The sequence below is a fragment of the Theropithecus gelada genome, chromosome 1, assembly GCF_003255815.1.
Source record: "Theropithecus gelada isolate Dixy chromosome 1, Tgel_1.0, whole genome shotgun sequence".
NCBI lineage: Eukaryota > Metazoa > Chordata > Mammalia > Primates > Cercopithecidae > Theropithecus > Theropithecus gelada.
Genome location: NC_037668.1, coordinates 205,559,428 through 205,585,569, shown reverse-complemented (window position 1 = coordinate 205,585,569; position 26,142 = coordinate 205,559,428). Strand labels below are relative to the sequence as shown.

The 26,142-nt window shown below is 41.7% G+C and overlaps 1 protein-coding gene across 11 annotated transcripts in view; it reads right to left on the bottom strand.

Annotated features, from left to right (window-relative positions):
• Nucleotides 1-26,142, bottom strand: part of DISC1 (DISC1 scaffold protein) — a 403,406-nt gene that overhangs the window by 296,047 nt on the left and 81,217 nt on the right. For 2 of the 11 annotated variants that reach the window (XM_025386913.1, XM_025386923.1), the window contains one exon: nucleotides 5,077-6,204. The exons of 8 other annotated variants lie outside the window; for them this stretch is intronic. In XM_025386913.1, coding sequence (XP_025242698.1) covers nucleotides 6,158-6,204 — 47 coding nt within the window. In that variant the 3' untranslated portion in view covers nucleotides 5,077-6,157. Of the gene's footprint in view, nucleotides 1-5,076; nucleotides 6,205-8,886; nucleotides 8,964-26,142 lie in introns of those variants that run through there. One more of the 11 variants, XM_025386902.1, reaches the window with a different exon arrangement.

Genomic DNA, 26,142 nt, shown 5'->3' with positions numbered 1-26,142 from the left:
ATCATAGATTGCACAAAATGTGATCCTAAAGATAAACCTCTGAAAATGAATAAAATGATCACGTAAACATGTAAAGGGATGCAGCGTGATTCCCCCATCTTTGTATGAAATCCTCTAGTATATGAAAAAAATCAAATCTTAAAACTGATTTATCTACTTAAGAGTTAGCAGACCCAGATTTTAGTCCTGGATTCATCCTAAACAATCTTGTAATATAATTTTAGGATTGTTTTTTTTTTTACCACCCCCGTACCCACCTCCCCTTTTTTTCAGACAGAGTCTCACTTGGTCACCCAGGCTGGAGTGCAGTGGTGCGATCATAGCTCACTGCAGCCTCGAACTCCTGGGCTCAAGTGATCCTCCCGCCTCAGCCTCCCAAAGCACTGGGATTACAAGGTGCGAATCACCACACCAGGCCTTATTTAATGCCTCTAAGAGCCAGTTTACTCATCTCACATATGAAAAATAACACTAGACCAACTCGTGCCACCAGATTATTGTAAAACGGTGAGAGAAGAATGCCTGTGAAGAGTTTTGAAAAATACAAGTAGAAGAGTTGTTACAAAAGTAAAAATGGTTCCAAGAGATTGCTGTCATGGGTTTAACTGCCTCTTGATTCGGATTTAATTCTACTCAAGGGGTGTCTCTCTGAACCTCAGCCTCTATTCAGTGTGTCCAAAACCTAGAGGACTGTCAAATAGAGGAGGAATTAATGGCCAGTCTTGGCCCAGTGTTTACTTCTTCAAAATGTAAAATGTCCATCCCTAACCCCTGTCCTAACTCGCTCTCTGTCCTCCATTCACACATGTAGGGCATGCAGCAGTCTCTCTTTAGGGTCCCAGGAATCAGTGGTTCTGAACCACCTGGAAGTCATAAAGCCCTCTGAGGAATACTGGGACATGTTGATATACGAAATTCTATCTTATGCACTAGCAAAAATATCAGTAACAGACAATAAGAATCCATTATAGGTGTGCAACGTAAAATTAAGAGTGAGAAGCACAGGTGTCCATGAAAAATAAAAAGAGAAAAAGCAAGCTATAACACGAGAGATGATAGTTTCTGAGTATTCCGTGGATAATCATTTGCTATGAATTCATCCATTTTATCATCTTGCAGACACCTGAAGACAAGCAGAAGCAGGCATGGATGTACTGGTGTTTTAAGAAAAGAATAAGAATATTGCGACTGCATTACTATGCCAGCCTTATTCTGAGGTTGATTCTATTTACCTGAGAGCCCTCTCGTAATGAATAATCCTGAATAGTTACACACCAGATTCTTGCAGGGGAGGGTAAAATCTCACCGCAGACCCTTATTTATCTATCATAGGCTAAGAGAGAGATCATGGATGTGATTATAGACATGATATTTCTAGAAAGATGATGCAGTCCATCCATCTCTCTTCTCTTGATATTCTAAAACCACTTCCTGAATTAAGACAAAGCAGTTAATGGAACCAGATCATGTGGCCACTTACAAAACTGCCTTAGCCCACACGCATTTTGGAGTGATACTATCAGTTTATAAAGACTGGCCCCTGTGTGTCAACTGCTTTTGAGAATATTGCCTTTTACATTATGTAGGGAGGGAATACAGCCCGTCTTCCCTGCCCTTAGGTATCCATGAGGAGGGGTTGTCCCTGTTGCCCCACCACTTTCATCTGTCCAGGGAGACGGAGTGAACTTCCCCATTGGTAAACTGGGACATAAGACTGAGCATGTGTAACTCAGTGCTTCCTCTCTCCCTCCTTGGTGGAGGCCAGGTGACCTTGGGCAGCACTCATTTGCTCTGCTCCTCCAGAAACTCAGGTTTACAAGGCCAGGCCTCAAAACAAAGGTGCTTGCAGCTCATCACTGCCCACAGCTGCATGGGCAATTCTTGTTCTGGGGTTTGGTATTAGGAAGGCCATTGCTGCCATATGCCCAAGCTGCATTCTATAATGTTATGTTCTCAGGAACAATGCTGATATTTACACTTCCATCTTCTTCATGCCTTCATGTTATCTCTCACTTGGTTCATAACATGGAAAAGCAAAATGTTATTTTGGGGCTGTGCCTGTTATTAAGCTATTGTCTCTTCCCTCTGAACGTGTCTTTTTATCTTCTGTTTTGTGATGCTGAGGCTGGACCTCTGTAGACCAACCATGTTTCTGACTTTGCAGCCAGCTCCAAAGAGACTGTAAGGCTGGAAGAGGAAAGGGAATGTGCTCCTTCCTGTCTGCTCCCTGCTTTCAGCTTCTTGCTCCTATCTGCCACTCCCTAACAATAATAGGCTATACCATTTCAGTGTGCAGTTTCTCCAGCACTCATAGGACCAGTCTCATTCCCTCAAATACACCATCCCCGAGATCAGCTAGTGTCACCCTCTTGGGCATATGGACCCAGCCCAGTAGGGCCTTCAGCCAGCTCAGGCAGCACTAACTGAACTTTTCTCAGCAAACTGGGAAAATACCAACAATGCAGGAGAAGCAAGCCCCCAAACTGGGGCTTATCCCAGGAAGGTTCTTGACTTCACCCAGGAAAGAATTCAAGGGCGACCTGGCGGTGTGAGACAGCAATCATCTTTAATGAAGGGTACTGCTCCTTGCAGAGCAGGGTTAACTCATAGGCAGCATGCACAGAGTCAGCAACATATGGGCTCTCGGAACTATGTTTATTCCCACTTTCAATTACATGCAAATTAAGGGTGAGCTAATGCAAATTGAGGGGTGGGTTATTTAGAACTTTCTAGAAAAGGGGCAGTAACTTCTGAGTTGTGGCCATGGCATTTGTAAACTGTCATGAGGCTGGTGGGATGTCTTATGCTAATGACCAATGAGGGCAGCTAGGGATGGCTTTTGTCGCCATCTGCTGGTTTGCGCCAGTTTCTTCACTTGACCCTGTCTGGACCAGATCCTGTTTGGGTCAGCAGTGTTGTGAACACAAAACAAGTCCTGCCAGTTTCCTACCTCACCACCATTATTCCAGTCTTCCATTCATCTCTCCTTCCCTTTCCTGGCAGACAGACTTCTGCAGCCACTGGGGCTGTTGGGGTGAGGAAAGGCAAGAACCTATGTTTCACTCTCTCCCTCCCTTCTTCCTCCCTCTTTTTTGGTGGTTGTGGGGTGGACTACACCTGCTTACCCAAACAACCGGGAGCATTTGGTGGCAAGTTTATTGTGCCCAGTGCTGATGTCTGGACAATTAATTCCCTAGGTCAGTGGCTTTCACAGTTTGTGACAGTGACTCCAGGAAGGAAATTCACCATGACCCTGTATATACATGGAACAAAAATGCATCCCATTCTGATATTGTATTTGTTCTATTCTAGTTCATTAAAAGTGAATGTTGGTCTTCATCCTTTAAATGGATATTGTCACCTGCTAATGGATTGGACCAGTATTTTGAATGACTGCCTTGGTAGTTCATTTGGCTTTGCATGCTCAATTGGCACATCCTCTGTGTGGGGATGGGGGCAGGGCTGCTTCCCTAGGCTGTCTCCCGGGATGCCCAGGGGCCCTGCCTGCCTGCCTGGGTCCTTGGGGACCTAGAAGTTTCTGGCTTTTCATGAAACAGCGGGGCTCTAGAAGAGCCTTTTCCATTATCCTGACTTTTCCACTCTGATTTCTTCCTGAGGACTCCTTACTATGTTTGAAGATGGCAGTGAAGTGGCCTGTGGGTTCTAAAACCCTGCAAACACAGCCCCAGATACGATACCAGTTTACCCTTCTTGTAGACACCCCCAAACTTCGATGTGATTGTCTTGAAGCCCTTCACCCAGAGGAGGGAACCAGCGTGCAATAACCCCTGTGCTGCTGGAGAGGGGAGGGAAAGAGTTGTCACAGTGCCTTGAGCCTAGCTCTTCCCCCAAAGGCAGTCTCTTTTCTTCTTCCTTCCCTTAGTCATCTGTGTATAGACACAGGGGCATACTTTTCCTGGAATTCCTAATCTTAGCAGTCTTCAGTAAGAGACTTGGCTTCAGAGCCTGTCCTTAAACAGCAAGGTGCCCTGTGTCTTTTATTCTTAACTGTGGCCTATCTCCACTCAAAGTTTGGCATTTGGCATTCGGTTGTCAATGGTTATTTTACATTCTCAAGTCATTTGGTTAGGGTAGTTGTCAGGGTGGTTCTGAGAGTCAAGTGTCTAGCATAGCTTTGTTGTTACAAATGAAAAGGCCAACTCCCATTTGACCACATACTGTTGGCTTTCTCTACAGGATTTGGTCCACATCCATTAGTGCTCTTTGTTGTCCACATCGGTACAGGAGAGATTCCCCAGGACCTACAGGGTCGCTGTCTGTTTCCAGGATCAGTGAGTCACTCCCTTGTGGCCTGTTATGGCTCTGTGTGACCACAGAGAGGGCCATGGTGGTGTGGAAGCAGGGAGCGGGGGTCAGCCCTCACTCTGCGTCAACCACAGTGATGTCCCCAGTGATCAGCCTTCGTGGGGATGCTCGAGTCCCTCTTGATGATCAGCTCTAGTGATTCATCATGTTCTGCGCCCACAGAATACATCCTGGAATAATGGTGGTGAGGTAGGAAACTGGCAGGACTTGTTTTGTGTTCACAACACTGCTGACCCAAACAGGATCTGGTCCAGACAGGGTCAAGTGAAGAAACTGGTGCAAACCAGCAGATGGCGACAAAAGCCATCCCTAGCTGCCCTCATTGGTCATTAGCATAAGACATCCCACCAGCCTCATGACAGTTTACAAATGCCATGGCCACAACTCAGAAGTTACTGCCCCTTTTCTAGAAGGTTCTAAATAACCCACCCCTCAATTTGCATTAGCTCACCCTTAATTTGCATGTAATTGAAAGTGGGAATAAACATAGTTCCGAGAGCCCATATGTTGCTGACTCTGTGCATGCTGCCTATGAGTTAACCCTGCTCTGCAAGGAGCAGTACCCTTCATTAAAGATGATTGCTGTCTCACACCGCCAGGTCGCCCTTGAATTCTTTCCTGGGTGAAGTCAAGAACCTTCCTGGGATAAGCCCCAGTTTGGGGGCTTGCCTCTCCTGCATTGTTGGTATTTTCCCAGTTTGCTGAGAAAAGTTCAGTTAGTGCTGCCTGAGCTGGCTGAAGGCCCTACTGGGCTGACAGTGTCATAATCCAACTGATGAGACAAAAGTCACCAGAGCAGACAGTTATAAGACAGAATAGGACCAATATTTTAAAATGTTTGCTCCGGACAAACCATCAGAGAAATCCGATATAACAGACATGCTATATGAAATGTAACCTTTGATATAACCACGGGACTGCAAAGAAAGAATAACGCTCACTTAAACCAGACCAGAAATAAGTTCTGTGCAGAGTAAGGCCATTGCCAGTGCACCTGATCTCAGCAACAATTCTGGAAGCAAGGGAAGAAGACTGTTGCCATTCTACAGACCTGAGTTTACAGGTCTTCCTGCAGGAGCTTCCTGCCCAGATGTTCTGCCTGCAGTTACAGTTGACCCTTGAACAACACGGGATTTAACATGCGAGTCCACTCATAGGCAGACTTTTTTTCAATAAATACAGTCTGTATCGGGGGTTCCAGATCCTTAATCCAACATGGATAAAACATACAGCATTCGCCAAATATAAAACCTGCAGATATGGAGGGCTGACTTTTCATATCCACTGAAAACAAGACTTGAGTACATGTGGATTTTGATATCCACAGGCGTCCTGGAATTAATCCCCCATGGATATCAAGGGGAAACTGCAGTACATATTGCCACCAAGGGGAAAATGATTCCTTCATAATGATCCTAAAGTCCCCTGAAGTTTAATTCCCATAACTGACATTAATCATAGCATATTTTTCCATTTGCTTTTGGGTAGTTTTTTCCCCCTCCTACAAAAATCTAACTGCTCCAACACAGAACAATAGCGGTTTTTTCATGCCATGACAGTGGACTGGGAAACGCGTGGGAGAAATGGTACAGTGGGCAGAAATGTCCATTTGATTTTTTTCAAGCCCATGGCCAGCATCCGAACAGCTGCTACCCTGAAATAATTTTAAAAGGGAGAGAAGCATGATGCTACCCTGATCATAAATGAGCATAGTCTTCCACACGGGTCCTCTTTTTCTTTTCACGATGTCTAAAGAAGTCATGATCTATGCTGTATGGATATCTGTCTTGCTTTGTTTAAATTTGGGAAGTTTTATTAATAGGAGTTTGGTTCAGGATGTTGAGGCTTCCATGGTGGATCCAAAGCAATTGGTTCCAGCTGCCAAGAAGAAAATGAATACTTCTGAGTGGAATGGACACAGAATAACATCCTTGACCGGGACTAACAGTGTTTGAAGCACTGCGATGTTTACGCTGGAGACACTTGTTCCGGTGTGGATAAGTAGAAAGATCTATTTCATAGAGCAGTCCAGGCAGAGCTGTCCGCATTCTACAGAACCCTGTTTGTATCAAATACTATGGTCATTCCAGGTTAAGCACCTCTAGCATACTGTGTTTTTTACTCAAAAGTCAAGCTTCTATCAAATATGAAAAAGAATCCCGGATTTGGGAGGAATCTCTTCCTTTCTCTCAACAAATAGTTTCCAAATATCTGAGATATCATTTTTGAAAGTCCTTAAGGCACTGCCTTTTTTTTTTTTTTTTTTTGAGATGAAGTCTCGCTCTGTCGCCCAGGCTGGAGTGCAGTGGCACGATCTCAGCTCACTGCAAGCTCCGCCTCCCAGGTTCACGCCATTCTCCTGCCTCAGCCTCCTGAGTAGCTGGGACTACAGGCGCCCGCCACCATGCCCAGCTAATTTTTTGTGTTTTCAGTAGAGACGGGGTTTCACCATGTTAGCCAGGATGGTCTCGATCTCCTGGCCTCATGATCCACCCGCCTCAGTGGTGGATTCCAGGCATGAGCCACCGCGCCCAGCTAAGGCAGTGCTTTTTAAGAATTTTTGTTGAAACTACCATCAGAGTGAACAGGCAACCTACAGAATGGGAGAAAATTTTTGCAGTCTACTCATCAGACAAAGAGCTAATATCCAGAACCTACAAAGAACTCAAACAAATTTACAAGAAAAAAACAAACAACCCCATCAAAAAGTGGGCAAAGGATATGAACAGACATTTCTCAAAAGAAGACATTCATACAGCCAACAGACACATGAAAAAATGCTCATCATCACTGGCCATCAGAGAAATGCAAATCAAAACCACAATGAGATACCATCTCACACCAGTTAGAATGGCGATCATTAAAAAGTCAGGAAACAACAGGTGCTGGAGAGGATGTGGAGATATAGGAACACTTTTACACTGTTGGTGGGATTGTAAACTAGTTCAACCATTATGGAAAACAGTATGGCGATTCCTCAAGGATCTAGAACTAGAAGTACCATATGACCTAGCCATCCCATTACTGGGTATATACCCAAAGGATTATAAATCATGCTGCTATAAAGACACATGCACACGTATGTTTATTGTGGCAATATTCACAATAGCAAAGACTTGGAATCAACCCAAATGTCCATCAGTGACAGACTGGATTAAGAAAATGCGGCACATATACACCATGGAATACTATGTAGCCATAAAAAAGGATGAGTTTGTGTCCTTTGTAGGGACATGGATGCAGCTGGAAACCATCATTCTCAGCAAACTATCGCGAGAACAGAAAACCAAACACCGCATGTTCTCACTCATAGGTGGGAACTGAACAATGAGATCACTTGGACTCGGGAAGGGGAACATCACACACCAGGGCCTATTATGGGGGGAAGGCGGAGGGATTGCATTGGGAGTTATACCTGATGTGAATGACGAGTTGACGGGTGCTAACGAGTTGATGGGTGCAGCACACCAACATGGCACAAGTATACATATGTAGCAAACCTGCACGTTATGCACATGTACCCTAGAACTTAAAGTATAATAATAAAAAAAATAAAAATAAAAATAAAAGAATTTTTGTTTACTTCTTGTTTTTTTTTTAATTATTGTTTGTTTTCTTTTTTTTTCTTTCTTTCTTTCTCTCTCTCTCTCTCTTTTTTTTTTTTTTTTTTCTTTTTTTTTTTTTGCAACAGAGCCCTTTTTGAGATGAAATCTTACTGGACTAATAACAGATAGAAACCGAAGTACCCTAGATGAAGCTTCCCTTTCAGCCTTCCCTAAGGCCTCTCTGAGGCTCCTCAGAACACAGTTTGAAAAGCACAGCCTTCTGGTGTTCTGAAGAGAATACATGGATCCAAAAATGTTGAAGAGCTGTAAATATCACCAACCCCAGGTTGCCAAGTTTCTGTTGCTGCCCAAAGTCCATATGACATAAATGAACATTTCATTGTATAAGGTCTTTAAGAAAAATAAAAGATTTATATCTTTTGATACAGTTTTGATATTTCTGATTTCATAAATATGCATCAAATATTAATCTCAGCCAGATTTACTTACTTGGAGCATGAAGCCAAATCCTCAACTGTGGTACTAAGGATTTTATTAGAATTCTAACTTTTCAGAGAATATTTTTAAATATTTTCTTCTAATTTTTTCTCTCCTAAAAACTTTTTTTCTTTTTTTTTTCCCATCTGTAGTGTGGAAAAGAATAAAAAGCAGATAACATTATCCACAATACTTCAACCAGGGACAGCCTGAGTTAATATGTTGACATAGCTCCTTTCAATCAGCATAGTTTTTATATGTATCATTTCCTCTGTTTCTCTCATCAGCCCAGCGAGGTAGGTAGAGCTAATGTTATTGTACTCATTTGGCAGATGAGGACATCATTTCTCACATCAGGACAGACCTGGCTCTGGAAAAAAAGCTGGGAAAAGTACCAGAATGGCATGCCCATTTTCCATTGTCAATTTTCACGATCCATACCCACAGTTGCTTGCTGTTCACCCCAAATGAAAATATAACCCTTCCAGCAACTTCCTGCAGAAGTAAAGTAAATTACCTGTGGTTATTAATGCAGTCGATGTCAGAACTAGGTGTGCAACCTGAGGTGACTGGTAGCAACTTCCTCCAACAAATCTGTAAACGATACGACATGTTTCCTACCTGCTGCTCAGAACCACTTCTGCCCTGTGACTATCTGGGAGAAGGAAGAAACTTATGAACTTCACATTTTAGCCCTCATGCAGAAAAGCCCCAAGGGAAAAAAATCACCCAATAGTAGAAAACTAAAAGTAGTCAAGTTTAGGGAACGGCAAAAATGAAGCATTAGAAAAGCTGAGAAGAGGCTGAGTGTGGTGGCTCACACCTGTAATCCCAGCACTTTGAGAGGCCAAAGTGGGAGGATCGCTTGAGGCCAGGCATTCAAGACCAGCCCATGCAACATAGTGAGACCTTGTCTTTACAAAAAAATTTTTAAATTAACCAAGTGTGGTGGCATGCACCTGTAATCCCAGCTACTTGAGAGGCTGAGGCAGGAGGATCACCTGAGCCCAGGAATTTGAGGCAGCAGTGAGCTATGATCACGCCACTGTACCCCAGCCTGGACAACAAAGTGAGACCCTGTCTTAAACAAAAAAAAAATTAAAAAGAGAAAAGAAGAAAACATCCTGTGGTAAAAGCGAAGAGCAAAGAGGAGAGGAAGAGAGCTAACAAAGAGAAAAGTCAAAAGACTATAGTGGGATACATGCGAGTAACCAAGACCTTGGCAATGAAAATTCATTATGAGCAAATCTCACTTCACAATAAACTCCCAGAGGAACTAATTACGCTAAATGTTCTGGCAGTGACTTAGGAAGTAGTCATCTCTAAGTCACCGTTGGGTATACGGAAGTTGCCATGCTCTGTAGCAAACAAGGGCTGCTTCAGTGTCTGTCTCCTGTCAGGTTAGCGTTCTACCAAGCCTGTCAATTGCAACTTATTTTGTGTTATGAGACAAGCTGGCACATTGTATAAAGGTCAAGTGGAAAACTGTCCCTTCTGCTACATCGCTGTCATCAGCTACTAAAGGTCATTCCGCCCAATACATGGCTGTGACGGAAAATAACTTCGTTTGTCTACTGTGAAATATGAAAAAGTCCCTCTGCTGTGAGCTTTCTGGTTTCTCTTTACTCTCAACAGGCATGAAATTAGCTGTGCTAAGGTTATCTAAGAAAATGATTATCTAAGAAAATAATCAATTCACAAATAAATTTGAACACAAAAACACAAAGAGATTAAAAAGTCTACCTCTAACAGATCTAAAATATCTAAACATTTTACTGGTGAGTGTAATTTAACAAACATTCACTCTGAATGATATATAACCCAAATATTTAGCTTGCACCATCTTATTTAATTCTCCAAACAACCCTATTATCCCATTTTATAGATAGAAAAAATAAAGCTTAGGAAGAGTAATTTGTCCAAGCTTATACAGCTGGCAAATGGCAGAATTAAACTTTGAGGTCAGGTTTTTAATGAGGTTGACCTGAAAAGTGCTAATACTTTATAATTCTATTGTTAGTAGAATTGTCAGCTATTAATAACGTAACAGTGATAATAAGATGATAAGAGATAATAAGATGAATTCACTTGTTCATCCAACAACCACTTCTTGAGAGGCTACTTTGACCAGGCACTATGCTAAGTGCTGGGGATAAAAAGTAAAAATGAGATAGGGTCTCTTTCTTTCCCCAGGAGGCTTACAGTTTGGCCAAGAGGACAGCCAATAGCTATACTAAAATACAATATGTATGAGGATAGAGAAATATACCAACCACTCAAAGGAAGGAGCACTGAAACCAAGTCTTTTTTGTTTTTTAGAGAGAGGGTCTTGCTCTGTCACCCAGGCTGGAGTGCAGTGGTATGATCATAGCTCACTGCAGCCTCGACCTCCTGGGCTTAAACAATCCTCCAGTCTCAGCCTCCCACGTTTGGGACTATAGGTGCACAGAACCATGTCTAGCTAATTTTTTGTAGACATGGGGCCCCGCTATTTGCCCAAACTGGTCTAGAACTCCCGGCCTCAAGTCCTGCCACCTCAGCCTTCTACAAAGCTAGGACTGTGGCATGAGCCACACCATGACCAACCAGAAACCAAGTCTGGATGACCTAGTAGGAAAAGGAGGTGGTAAGTGCAGGCAGAGGTACTAAACAGTGGACAAGGCAGTACTTCAGGAACAGTTAGCCTTTGGAAACTACTGAGGGACTAAAGAGAAAGTTGTGGCCAGGCATGGTGGCTCACGCCTGTGATCCCAGCACTTTGGGAGGCCAAGGCGGGTGGATCACCTGAGGTCAGTAGTTCAATACCAGCCTGGCCAACACAGAGAAACCCCATCTCTACTAAAAATACAAAATTAGCCGGGTGTGGTGGCACATGCCTGTAATCCCAGCTGCTCGGGAGGCTGAGGTAGGATAATCGCTTGAACCCGGGAGACGGAGGTTGCGATGAGCTGAGATTGCACCATTGCACTCCAGCCTGGGCAACAAGAGGAAAACTCCATCTCAAATTTTAAAAAAAAAGAGAGAGAGAGAGAGAGAGAGAAAGAAATTTGCTTGAAGTGGGGAAGGAATGGCAAGAAATGAAGTTAGAAAGCTAAGCAAGGGCCAGGGCAAGAAGCTGTTTATGTCAGGCAATATTTAACATTTGTCCTGATAGTGACATTAGTCAGACAGAGAGATGAAGTAGAAAAGCAATCGTAAATGAGTTTTAGAAAGAAGACTGGTTACAACATGAAGGATGACTGGAGAGGGATTGAAGGGTGATCGAAGGATGATTTGCAGGGGGATGAAAATAGAAACCAATGACCCAATAAGAGGTGAGTGCGTGTGTCCAGACAAAACTTATGAGATCAAAGCACAGAAGGAAGAGATACTTAGGAGATAAGATTGAAAAGGTGTAGTGGCTCATGTCCCAGGAGAGCTGAAAGTCCACAATGACCCCTAGGCTTTATTTTGCTTGACTTGCCATTCATTGTAATAGGGGATATAGCGAGAGGAGCTGGGCTGAGATGTAACAAAGATCGGGAACTTCTAGAGGGATGGTGGGAAAAAACGTCTTTAGATCTTAGGTTGGATATTCTATATAATAGTACTGGGAAATAAAATGGTGCCATGAATTCAAGTCTTTTTTCTTATTAATGAAGAGATTTGACTGTCAGGAAACAAATGGACAATGAAAACAATTCTCACACTATGACAAGCAGGCAAATGAAGTAAGCAGGTCATGGAATTGTCGGAATTGTTCATACAACACATAGAATTACTGAATGGTGCTCAGTCTATGGGACCTGGAGACTTCTGGGAATGAGAAGATCACTGGGGTGATCTCTCTTCTTCACTGCTGCTTATTTTCCAATTCCACTAAGTCCCTACTCTGAATATACAGCCCTTGCCACCTTGACCCACTTGATCTACCTTTCCTCATCGACAAGCAAGACTGAAATGGCCAATGCAGAACCCCATGCTTATGGCTCAGTGAGACAGAGTCAGCAAAGGAGGCAGGCCTTGGCTTTTCTGACCAGTTCAAACTGCAGTAAGGCTCCAGACTCCAGATCATACACAAGCAGCCTAGAGATCCCCAACTACCACTACCAACACCAAAGCAGAAAAGAACAATTCCTCCTATAACTTTCTACCCACTTGTGAGATGCCCTTTGGTCCTGCCAAGGGCCTGCCTTCCTCCAACTGAAGACCTTGATAAATTTTCAAATATTTATATACCATAAAGGTTTTATTTCCCAGACTTGCAGGAAACTTACTCAAATTTCCCTAGAGAACTTTTTTTTTTTAATGGGCCACAGTTCATCTCCCAAAGACAGGGCCTCTAGAGCTGCTGATGCATTCACACCATGCTTTGAAGTCCTCGTTGACTTGGGAATAGGAGCTGGGCCAAGCAACAGGATGAGAGAACAGCCAAAGACAAGCTGCAGAGCTTGCTAAATCTGGAAGGAACTGCCACTCCAGATTTTCTTCTGGCGTGCCTCTCCGCCATCCAGAACATGTTGCTGGTGGATTTGATGTTGATTTTTTTATTAGACAGGATGCAACATTTAATTAAGTGCCCGGACAGTTTATAAAACAAATTAGCTGTCCAGTCTATCACCCAGAGCAAGGAGTTCCTCGAAGGAGCACAGGTGCCATCTCATTGCCATTATGCAGAGGAAATGGACTCCATGTTTGTAAATGACCATTTTAAATGGAAAGATTAAATAGTTACCTGAGAATTGTACCTTAGCCTTCTCTGCCCATGAGGGTGAAGGCCACAAAACAGCAGATACCCACAGAAACATAATCAGAAGACAGAAACCTTTCAATCTCTCTTTCTTCAGTCTTGCCTTTAGTATTCCATATATGTTCCATTTTCCTCCTTCCCCTTTCCATTTTTTTTCCTTCCACTCTCAAAAGCAGGATTGCCAGTTCTTTCAAAGCCCAAGCAGGGTTTCAGTTTCATTTGTTCAATGTCATCCAATGTCATGCAACAAAGCATCAGGCAGAAAACGAGAGATTCAAGGTCATGAAATTTAGACTGCAGAGGAAAAAAAATAGTGTGCCACACGAAGATGTGAAGAGTAGTCAAGCTTTAAATGCTACATTATAATTTGCATGTTTTAATATATATTGCTTTACTTCGTTTCCAATTTTTTTTTTTTTCAGATTGAAAGAAATCAGGCTATGTGCAAATAAGCTTCTTATTGCCAAACAGAGAAGAAGCCAAATCATTCCATCTTATTTTCTGCATGCTATTGGCGCTAACTGCTGGCAGGGAGATTTTTCAGAAGCATCCACACTTTACACAGTGTTTTCTAACATGTAGCACCCGGGGGTAGGGGGTAAGGGGTAGGAAGAAAAAGAAAAGGGAGCAAATAATTCTTCAATACCTCCAGGCACTGTGCAGGCATCTCACACACATCATTATCACATTTAACCTTCCACCCACAAAGCAGGGTAGGTATTATTATGCCTAGTTTATCCAGGAACAAACCAGCACTCAAGGACAGAAGACAAAACACAAGTGTGCTGCGTGGGCACACTGACATTCTGGTCTCCTCACCCAGTCCCCCTCCATTCCCAGCTGAGCTGTCCTCATCCAGAGGTACAGAGACAGTGACTAAACATTTCACAGCTCTTTGTTTGGAAACTATACCTCAACTAACAATATACTAAAATTTAAAACTAAATATGTAAATAAATGCATTAAAATGTTCACAGCTCATGAAGGTGCTTTTAGTACTGACTAGCCCAAGCTGATTAAGAGTTAATTATTTCTAACTGGCAATTCAAGTAGACATAGAAGAGTTAATTCTGCCAACGGAATTCATCAATCAGTCAATTCAGTGAGAAAATGTGGTCCAATCAGTCCCAGAGTATACACGTGATAACCTATTGATGGGTTGAACTTTTCCTGAGCCCAGCACATAAAGCTCCCCGAAAGACAGCCACAGTCAGACACAATCAAAGGTTACTTTGCTTCCCAGTAAACATCAGACTAAAGTCTGGAAAATCTGTTGCAAGAGGCAACTTCAAGCTAACATGTAAGACCAGGTTTTGGGACAGAAATGACTGTATTGACCAAATGAACGAACTCTGTAAGGAGTGTTTTCATTTTAATCTTCTTTATGTATTTTTAACATCCCTCATTTTTAAATTCATATGCTGCTCTCAATCATTCCTAATTGCTTCATATGTGCAGGTTTCACTAGGCAATGAGCATACTAGCTACAATTTTTATCTGCACTGCACCAGTTCCCCCATCTTCTCCTAATAGATGTACCCACCTCATCACAGAGACAGACAGGTAACCAGGCTTGGCTAATTACAGTACCTCATCCCTTTGGTTATAGTCATTGGTCCAAGGAGTCAGCACCTAACCCAATCCTTTCCTGAAGGTTTTCATACTGGATCCAAGAGGGGAAGTCTCTTTTTCTTCTTCTCTAGTCATGGTGTTGTTAATTCAAAAGTCTTCAATTGCCACATGGAATAAAGTGGTGTGATCATTTTAAAATATGCCCACAAGTTCTTTGACATTAAAAAAAATGGTCTAATTCTTCTCCCCTTGAAGATGGGACAACTTTGATGACTTGTTTCAAATGAATCCATGTGGTGGAAGTAACAACATAATTTCTTAAGATAGATTCATAAAAGATGATAGAGCTTCCTCCAGGATACTGTGTGTGCGCACATGCGTGTGTGTGTGAGAGACTCCCCTGTCTCTTTCTGTCTCTCTGTCTCTCTCCCTATATCTTTCTCTCTCTCTCAATCCCTGTGTCTCTCTCTTTCTGTCTCTCTTCTCTGTCTCTCCTTGTCTCTTTCTCTCTCTCCTATCTCTTTCTCTCTCTCTCCTCTCTGTTTCTCTCTCTTCTTTCTGTCTCTCTCCCCCATCTCTGTCTCTTTCTCTCTGTCTCTGTTTCATACATACCTGTGAGTAGAATTGCTGAATCATATGGTGATTCTATGTTTAGCTTTTTGAAGAACCACCAAACTTTTGTCCACAATCATTGCACAATTTGGAGTTAAACTTTGTGTAAGGTGTGAGACAGGAGTCCAACTTCATTCTTTGGATGTGAAAATCCAGTTGCCCCAGCACCACCTGTTGAAAGAACTATTTTCCCCCATTGAACATACATGGCACCCCTTGTCAAAAATCAATTGGCCACAGATATATGGGTGTATTTCTGGGATATTTTACATTTTTCAATGTAAACTCTATTTACATGTTTCAAGGTAAAATATATTTTACATGTTTTAATGTAAAAGTCTTTCACTTCTTTGGTTATATTTATTTCCAAGTATTTTATTATTTTAAATGCTATTATAAATAGAATTATTTCTTATTTTCCATTGGGGATTGTTCATTCTAGGTAGATAAAAACATGACTGACTTTCACACCTAAAACTTCATAGAATTTGTTCATTAGCTCTAGCAGCTTTCTTGTGGATTCTTTAAGGTTTTCTACATATAGGATAATGTCAACTGCAAATAGAGATAATTTTACTTGTTCCTTTCTATTATGATGCCTTTTATCTATTTTGCTCTGACTATAACTTGCAGAGCAATGTTGAATAACAACAGTGAAAGGAGGCATCTCATCTTGTTCCTGATCTTGAGAAGTTCGATGTTAACTATCAATTTTCATAAATTTTTTTATCATGTTGAGGAAGCCCCATATTATTCCTAGTTTTAACAGATTTTTTATCATGAAAAGGTGTTAGATTCTGTCAAATATCTTTTCTGCATCAACTGAGATGAGCGTGTGTGTGTGTGTGTGTGTGTTTCCTTCATTCTATTAATGTCGTGTAATTTTCTTATGTTGAAGCACCCTTGAATTCCTAGGATAAATTCTACGTGGTCATAAATTCCACTTGGTTGTGGTGTATAATCCTTTCAATGTGCTGTTGGATTCACTTGCTAGTATTTTGTTGAGGATTTTTGCAACTGTATTTATAAGGGATACTGGTCTGTAATTTTCTTTCTTGTGATATCTGCATCTGTTTGGTATCAGGATAATGTTGACCTCAGAATGAGTTATGAAGTCTTCCTTTCTCTTCTACATTTCAGAAGAGCTTGAGAAAAATTGGTTTAAATTATTCATAAATTCTTGCTAGAATTAACCAGTGAAGCCACCTGATCATGGACTTCTCTATATTGAAGATTTTTGATTATTCACTTCATCTCTTTATTTCAAGATTTTCTATTTCTTCTTGAGTCAGTTTAGATAATTATTCACACCATCTCTTTATTTCAAGATTTTCTATTTCTTCTTGAGTCAGGATAAAAAATCCTATTTTATCCATTTTATCTAGCCTAACCAAGGAATCAAAAGACCTCTACAAGGAAAACCACAAAACACTGCTGAAAGAATTCATAGATGACACAAACAAGTGGAAACACATCCCATGCTCATGGATGGGAAGAATCAATATTATGAAAATGACCATACTGCCCAAAGCAATCTACAAATTCAACACAATCCCCATCAAAATACCACCATCATTTGTCACAGAATTTGAAAAAAACAATTCTAAAATTCGTATGTTCCATAAGAAAGAGCCCACATAGCCAAAGCAAGACTAAAGAAGAAGAACAAATCTGGAGGCATCACATTACCTGATTTCAAAATATACTATAAGGCCATAGTCCCCAAAACAGCATGGTACTGGTATAAAAATAGGCACATAGACCAATGGAATAGAAAAGAGAAATCAGAAATAAACCCCAATGCTTACAGCCAGCTGATCTTCGACAAAGTAAACAAAAACATAAAGTGGGTAAGGGCACCCTATTCAACAAATGGTGCTGGGATAATTGGCCAGCCACATGTAGGAGAATGAAACTGGATCCTCATCTCTCACCTTATACAAAATTCAACTCAAGATGGATTAAGGACTTAAACCTAAGACCTGAAACTATAAAAATTTTAGAAGATAATATTGGAAAAACCCTTCTAGACATTGGTTAGGCAAGGATTTCATGACCAAGAACCCAAAAGCAAATGCAATAAAAACAAAGATGAATAGCTGGGACCTAATTAAACTAAAGAGCTTTTGCATGGCAAAAGGAACAGTCAGCAGAGTAAACAGAACCCACAGAGTGGGAAAAATCTCCATAATCTATGCACCTGAAAAGGATTAATAAACAGAATCTACAACAAACTCAAACAAATCAGTAAGAAAAAAACGAACAATCCCATAAAAAAGCGAGCTAAGGACATGAATAGACAAGTCTCAAAAGAAGATATATAAATGACCAAGAAACATAGGAAAAATGTTCAACATCACTAATGATCAGAGAAATGTGAATCAAAACCACAGTGTGATACCACCTTACTCTTGCAAGAATGGCCATAATTAAAAAAATAAAAAAACAATAGTAGATGTTGGCATGGATACGGTAAACAGGGAACACTTCTACACTGCTGGTGGGAATGTAAACTATTACAGCCACTGTGGAAAATAGTGTGGCAATTCCTTAAAGAATTAAAAGTACAACTACCATTTGATCCAGCAATCCCACTACTGGGTATCTACCCAAAGGAAAAGAAGTCATTATTCAAAAAAGATACTTGCACACACATGTTTATAGTGGCACAATTCACAATTCACAATAGCAAAATCGTGGAACCAACCCAAATGCCCATCAATCAGTGAGTGGATAAAGAAACTCATACACACACACACACACACACGTACACACACACACACACAATGGAATACTATGCAGTCATTAAAAGAAATGAATTAACAGCATTTGCAGTGACCTGGATGAGATTGGAGACTATTATTCTAAGTGAAGTAACTCAGGAATGGAAAACCAAGCATCATATGTTCTCACTGATAGCTAAGCTATGAGGACGCAAAGGCATAAGAATGATACAGTGGACTTTGGGGACTTGAGGGGAAGAGTGGGAGGTGGGTGAGGGATAAAAGACTACAAATATGGTGCAGTGTATACTGCTCGGGTGATGGGTGCACCAAAATCTCACAAATCACCACTAAAGAACTTACTCAGGTAATCAAATACCACCTACCCCAATAACTTACAGTAAAAAAAAAAAAAAGCCAGGCACAGTGGTGTGTGCCTGTAGTCCCAGCTACTTAGAATGCTTAGGTGAGAGGATTGCTTGAGCCCAGGAGTTCAAGGCTACAGTGAGCTATGAACATGCCACTGCACTCCAGCCTGAGTAACAGACTGAGGCTCTTGTCCCCCTCTCTCTTTCTCTCTCTCTCTCTCTTTTTTTTTTTTTTTTTTTTGGAGACAATCTATTGCCCCGGCTAGAGTGCAGTGGCACAATCTCAGCTGCAACCTCCGCCTCCCAGGGTCAAGCGATTCTCCTGCCTCAGCTTCCCAAGTACAGGCGCCCACCACCACATCTGGCTAATTTTTGTATTTTTGTAGAGACGGGCTTTCACCATGTTGGCCAGGCTGGTCTCAAACTCCTGGCCTCAGGCGATCTGCCTGCCTCAATCTCCCAAAGTGCTGGAATTACAGGCGTGAGCCACCACGCCCAGTCTTGGCTCTTAAAAATTAATTAATAATAATAATAAAGTAATTACTGATAGAGAAGAACTTAGTTCTGCCGTTTTGTTACTTATTTTCCACATACCATACACACTTTTTGTCCCTCATTTCCTCCATTACTGCCTTGTTTTGTGTTTAGTTGACTTTTTTAGCATTAAGCCATTTTATTTCCCTTCTCGTTTCCTTTTGTGCATATTTTATTTGTGGTTGCCATAGGGATTACATTTACATTCTTAAAGTTATAACAATCTAATTTTAACTGATACCAACTTCAATAGCATATAAAATCTCTGCTCTTATACGGTTCCACCCTTCCTTACATTATTATTGTCACAAATTCCATCTTTTTACCCTGTGTGCCCAGTAACATAGATTTGTGACTTTATAAATAATAAATGTTGTGTAGTTGTCTTTCAAATCACGAAAAAAATAAAAAGTGAAGCTATAAATCAAAAATACAACAATGCTGGCTTTTATATTTATCAATATATTTACCTTTACTGAGATCTCATATTTCTTCATATAAGCTGCTATCTAGTGTCCTTCCATTTCAACCTGTAGGACTCCCTCTAGTATTTCTTTTTTTTTTTTTTTTTTTTTTTTGAGACTGAGTCTGGCTCTGTCGCCCAGGCTGGAGTGCAGTGGCCTGATCTCAGCTCACTGCAAGCTCCGCCTCCCGGGTTTACGCCATTCTCCTGCCTCAGCCTTCGGAGTAGCTGGGACCACAGGCGCCCGCCACCTCGCCCGGCTAGTTTTTTGTATTTTTTAGTAGAGACGGGGTTTCACCGTGTTAGCCAGGATGGTCTCGATCTCCTGACCTCGTGATCCGCCCGTCTCAGCCTCCCAAAGTGCTGGGATTACAGGCTTGAGCCACCGCGCCCGGCTAGTATTTCTTGAAGAGCAGGTCTAGTGCTAATAAACTTCCTCAGCTCTTTTTAAAATCTGAGAATGTCTTAATTTCCCCCTCCATTTTAGAAGAAGAACTTTGCTGAGTATAGAATTTCCACACTTTATTTTTTTTTATTTTACTTTAAGTTCTGGGATACATGTGCAGAACGTGCAGGTTTGTTACATAGGTATACATGTGCCATGGTGGTTTGCTGCACCTATCTAGGTTTTAAGCCCCACATGCATTAGACATTTGTCCTAATGCTCTCCCTTCCCTTGCCCCCTCTTTCCACACTTTAAACATGCCATCCAATTGCCTTCTGGCCTCTATGATTACTGATGAGAAAATTGCTGTTAACGTATTGAGGATCTCTTGTATGTGGCAAATTGTTTCCTTCTTACTACTTTCAAGATTCTTTATGTCTTTGGCTTTTGACAGTTTAATTATAATGTGTTTTCATATAATCTCTTTGAGTTTATAGTCCATTGAGCTCTTGAATTTGTAGATTCATGTCTTTCAACAAATTTAGAAAGTGGTCTTCAGCCATTATTTATTCAGATATTCTTTCTGGCCCTTTCTCTCTCATATATACACGTGTGTGTGTGTATATACACACATATATACATATACATGTGTGTATACACATATATACATATATGTGTATGTATACATGTGTATATACATGTATATATAACTGCTTCATGATGTCCTAGAGTCCCTTCAGTTCTCTTTACTTCTCTTCATTCTTTTTGCTTTCTGCTCTTTAAACTCAATAATTTCCATTGTAGTATCTTCAAACTCACTGATTCTTTGTTCTGCCTGCTCAAATCTTCTGTCAAACCCTCTAGTAAATTCTTCATTTAAGTTTTCAGTTTTCAGCTTCAGAATTTCTGTTTGATCCATTTTTATAATTTCTGTCATTTTATTTATCTTCTCATTTTGTCCATACATTGTCTTTCTGGTTTCCTTTAGTTCTTTGTCCGTGTTTTCTTTTAGTTCTTTGGACATCAAGACAATCATTTTAAAGTATTTGTCTAATAAATTTGATGTCTGGGCTTTCTCAGGGATAGTTTCTGTCCACTTATTTTGCCTCTTTGAATGGGCCATGTGTTCTCATTTCTTTGTATGCCTTGTGATATTTTGTTGAACATTGGGCACTTAAATATTATAATGTAAACTCTGACTATCAGACTCTCACCCTTCCCCAGGGTTTGCTCTGGTGTTTATTTTTGATGGCTATAATAGTCCATTTGTAGGTACTTTTCCAAACTTCCTTTCCCAGTCTTTGCAGATTGGCTCTGTGCTGGGGAACTCCTAAAATACTTACCCAACCTTACACCTAACTCAAGGATCAGTCTGAAGTGAAAGCTTAGGGTCTTCTCTCCTATTTTCTTAGCATGCATCTTACCCCAAATATACGCATGGCTTTCTACATTTTCCTGTAATACATGGTGCTTTTGAATGTCCTAATTTCCCACAGACTCTCTCCCAGCTTTTGCACCTGGACTTTAGATGGCTTATTGTACACCTCAACCAGTAATCTTTTACCCCAGGTTTTTGCAGTTTGTTAGTTCACTTTGAGCATTTGCAAGCAATGCCTGCCATTTTTCCAGCCTATGTTCTGAGTTAGGTTAAACAGAGATACATGCCTATGTCAGTCCTTAAGGTAGCCCCCAGACAGGTTAGAACAGACATCCACAATAAGTAAGGTCTTCTCTAGTCCCTCTGTAATCAGGGACCAGGGTCCTACACTGGGAATGAAGGCTGTCATCATCAAGAGAACTGTCTTGCTAGAGAAAAGGTTGGGACATGAGCAAATAAAAATGCTACAAAGTTTCCTACCATTTTCAAGAGGCCTTTTTCTTTATTCAGTGTTTGTTTGGTTGCTGTAAACTTTTGCCTATTTTCCAGAGTTCTGACCATATTGGCTCTAATGGTTTCTGTTCGTTTTTTGATGTTTCTGTGGGGAAACAAAGTTGGAGCTACAAACTCTACCATTTTGCTAGCATAACTCTTTGACACTGTTTTAAGTTTTGTGGTGGTTATGCCGTATATAAGTTGGATGTGGCTGCTGTAACTAATTACCACAAACTTACAGGCTTAAAACAACATAAATGTATTCTCTCACGGTTTCAGAAGCCAGAAGTCTGAAATCAGTTTTACTGAGCTAAAATCAAGGTATTGACGGACTGTATTCCCTCCCAATATTCTTGGGGAAAATCCTGTCCTTGTCTCTTCCAGCAGCTGCTGGAATTCCTTAGCTTGGGGCCACCACTCCAATCTCTGCCTCTGTGGTTACATCACCACCTCCTCTTCAGTTGGTCCGATCTCCCTCTGCCTCTCTCAGACGTGATCTGATGTCATATAGGACCCACCTCAGATAATCTGGGATGATGTCCTCATCAAGGTCTCTAATTCAGTCACATCTGCAGAACCCCTTTTCCAAATATGGTAACATTTATAGGTTCCAAGGAGTAGGATGTGGATATCTTTGGAGAGGGGTGGGTATCATTCAGCCTACCACATGCAGCAATAGATAACTGAAACAAGGGGTTTGAAAGAATAAGCCACAATACAGAGAAAAAAGTGAAGGAACTGTTAGTTCTGATCACTCTTGCCACCTCTGGTCACACCAAATAATAAGTCCTCTTTTCAGCTGGTACTAGGTTAATTTGTGTCTCTGCCTATTGAAATATGTCTTCATGGCCAGGCACGGTGGCTCATGCCTGTAATCCCAGCACTTTGGGAGGCCGAGACAGGTGGATCACAAGGTCAAGAGGCTGAGACCATCCTGGTTAACATGGTGAAACCCTGTCTCTACTGGAAAAAAAAAAAAAATTAGCCAGGCATGGCGGCATGTGCCTGTAGTCCCAGCTACTTGGGAGGCTGAGGCAGGAGAATGGCATGAACCCAGGAGGTGGAGCTTGCAGTGAGCCAAGATCGTGCCACTGCACTCCAGCCTGAGCAACAGAGCAAGACTCTGTCTCAAAATAAAAAAAGAAAAGAAAAAAAGAAATACGTCCTCATACACAAACAAACATCAATTCCAAAAAAAAAAAAATCAATTATAATGGTAGCTGAAGTTTCACATATTTGTACTATTTATATTTTATTCCAACCAGGCTGTATACTCCTTGAATGTGGGGGGTTTTTTTATGCATAGTTTGTCCACCATGGCATGGTAGATCTGGCAAATATTCAGTAGATGGTTGTTTGTGACCGTGATATACTGGCCTAAGAGCCAGTCTCTGAGATAAACAAAATGTGAAAACCAGCTAAGTTCACTTGTGGGAAGAATCAACTTACAGTGTCAAAAAGTCTGCTTTAAAAAAAAAGTTTCAATCAAATGTCTACATATGACCACAGATAGTCAAACCAAATTATTCAAATTTTGTAAAAATACCTGAATGTGTTTAGTATTTAGCCCTGTCCTGAGCCCTTTAGGCCTCCTGTTTCAGGCTAAATTGTGTCCTTTGCAACATTCATATGTTGGAATCCTAACCCCCAGCACCTCAGAATTTAATTGTATTTGGAGACAGGACCTTTGAAGAGGTCCACTCAGTTTCAGTGAGGTCACAAGGAGGCATCCGAATCCAGTATGACTGGTGCCCTTATCAAAAGAGATTCAGACACCAATGTGTACAGAAGGAAGACTGCGTGAAGACACAAGGAGAAAACAGCTGTCTGCAAGCCAAAGAGACAGACCTCAGAAGAGACCAACCCTACTCTCAACTTGATGTAGAATTCCAACCTCCAGAACAGTGAGACAATAAGTTTCTGTTGTTTAAACCACACAGTCTGTAGTACTTTGCCAAGGCAGTCCAAGCAGACTTCCTATTAAGTGTAAATCAACCATTTGCATCAAATACAGAGACAGTTTGGACCTAAAATTGCTGTAATGGGAAGGTTCATGTCAATTTGGGGATTTGCATCGGATCATTAGCACATCCCTTTCATTTCTATTGAGTTTTCTGTTTGTTTGTTTGTTTGTTTGATTTTGAGACAGCGTCTTGCTCTGTACCCAGGCAGGAGTGGAGTGCAGTGGCACAATCATAGCTCACTGCAGCCTCAGCCTCCCAGGCTAAAACAGTGTTCCCACTTCCACCTCCTGAGTAGCTGGGAACACAAGTGCACGACATTGTGCTTAGCTAATTGTTTTTGTCATTTTTTTGTAGAGAAGGGATCTCACAGTGTTGCTGAGGCTGGTTTCAAACTCCTGGGCTCAAGCAATTCTCCTGCCTTAGCCTTCCAAAGTGCTAGGATTACAGGTGTGAGGCTCTAGATGATCAAAGTCACTGCCTCATCCTGTCTGACCACCTTCTATGGAGCAGCTGAGGCCTTAGGGCCAAGACCTACCTGGGATCCCAGGCAGCCTCTTAGCCATTCTAAGAGGGCAGAAGAAGCACAGAAAACCTGAGAGCAGCTTCAAAATCAGTCTTCAAAGTGCAAGAGAGACTTCCCGAACCACATTCTGCTTCATCAACCAGATTCTACAACATGAAAAGCTTGTGTCTCTTACAGATTCTCACAGGCAGATGCATAAAACGTGAGTAAGATGTGTCCACTGTTGGCACAGCTTCCTGCTACAGCTCAGCTAGTAGGAAAGCATGTACAAGTTTCAGCTAAGAACCATTTGGGAAGAGGAGGTAGAGGAGAGAAAAAAAATGCTTTTGGCTTGGCTTGGTGTTTTGTATTCAGCAGCACATCTAACCTTGAAGCTGTCAGAGTTTATCATGAATAATGCACCATGACAACATTCCACGTGATCCTTATAGGACAGACTGATGTCCTCATGGGCAGGGAAGGCAAAGCAGCGTGGTCCCATTCCCAGACAGGAACACACCATGACATGGCCGTTAGGAAGGAATGTTCATGCCACTGTGCTTCCACCTCCAGAGCTGCAGGGGTTCCAAGAAATCCCACCAAGACCTAAGAAAGAGCCGAGTGTGTACCCAGATGCAATACCAAGGAGAAAAGGCATCACCGTGAAATCACATTTTATGCTGTGAATGAGAAGGAAGTACATCAGATGCCAATAAGCTTTTGCATCTGTGCAAAAAGCTAAAATCTCAAGTAGATGTCGCTTGACTCACTGCATGCACCCTTAGCACCCATGAAAAATGCCAACACAGACCTGCAAACACAAATGGGCAATGCTCAAAGTCACCATTGGCTATGATCTCTGCCTTTAACTCACAGAATTGTAAATTCTCCTGTAAACAGGAAGAGAAGCTAAGACGATGCAACCAAACTAAATAAATGACATTTTGTTCATATTCTCTTCCTGTGGTATTTTTGTCTTAATGTACAGCCCATCTCCCAATTTTTAAGTTTTTACTTAAGAGGAAGCAGATATACAAGCTTATGCTCTTCTGAGAACAATGCTGAAGATTAACAGAAGAGCTAATTTCCTAATTAGCACTTGTTTTTTTGATAAAAATAGACTAATTTTTTAGATAAAATTGTGGAAAATTTTCCTGTTACCTCCCAGTGTAGAGCACTCATCTGTTCCTTTCCTCACTGTCATGTAAATAAGAGCTTCCAGAAGTCAGAAACTTCCTAGCTAAGTTTTGTCCTCAACTGTCTACAAAGCTCAGTCTTCCACAGTGGGATACAAAATGCTCTAGACCCAGTAGGGATGGGAGGCATATTGGTAGAGTGGCCAGAGCACACAGCTGGGCCTCCCCCTCAGCACCTTCTGTGACCGCAATTGAAAAGCAATGAGGCCGGGCGCGGTGGCTCAAGCCTGTAATCCCAGCACTTTGGGAGGCCGAGACGGGCGGATCACGAGGTCAGGAGCTCGAGACCATCCTGGCTAACACAGTGAAACCCCGTCTCTACTAAAAAATACAAAAAAATAGCCGGGCGAGGTGGTGGGCGCCTGTAGTCCCAGCTACTCGGGAGGCTGAGGCAGGAGAATGGCGTGAACCCGGGAGGCGGAGCGTGCAGTGAGCTGAGATCCAGCCACTGCACTCCAGCCCGGGCGGCAGAGACTCCGTCTCAAAAAAAAAAAAAAAAGAAAAGAAAAGCAATGATAGTGACAATTCCTCCCACAGTAATCACGTGATGTAATCAGGCAACGAATGGGAAAGTGCCCACCATGGAACAGACCTGCAAAGGGGGTCATATGCGGCCAAAGAGCGGAGATCTCAAGAAATCTTATTTTTCACAAATGCAGGTGTCCAAACATCTCTTCATCTGTTGAGGAAATCCCAACATTGTTATGTATACGCACAGTGCTTACGCACAAAGTCAACGTTGTTATAATGCACTTTCATGCAGTCAGATTTCTGATGTCCATGGAGTCAGGAAAAAGTGTGTCTCAGTTCTCAGAGAGAGACCAATTTGCCTTCTGCATTTGTTTTCTCTGG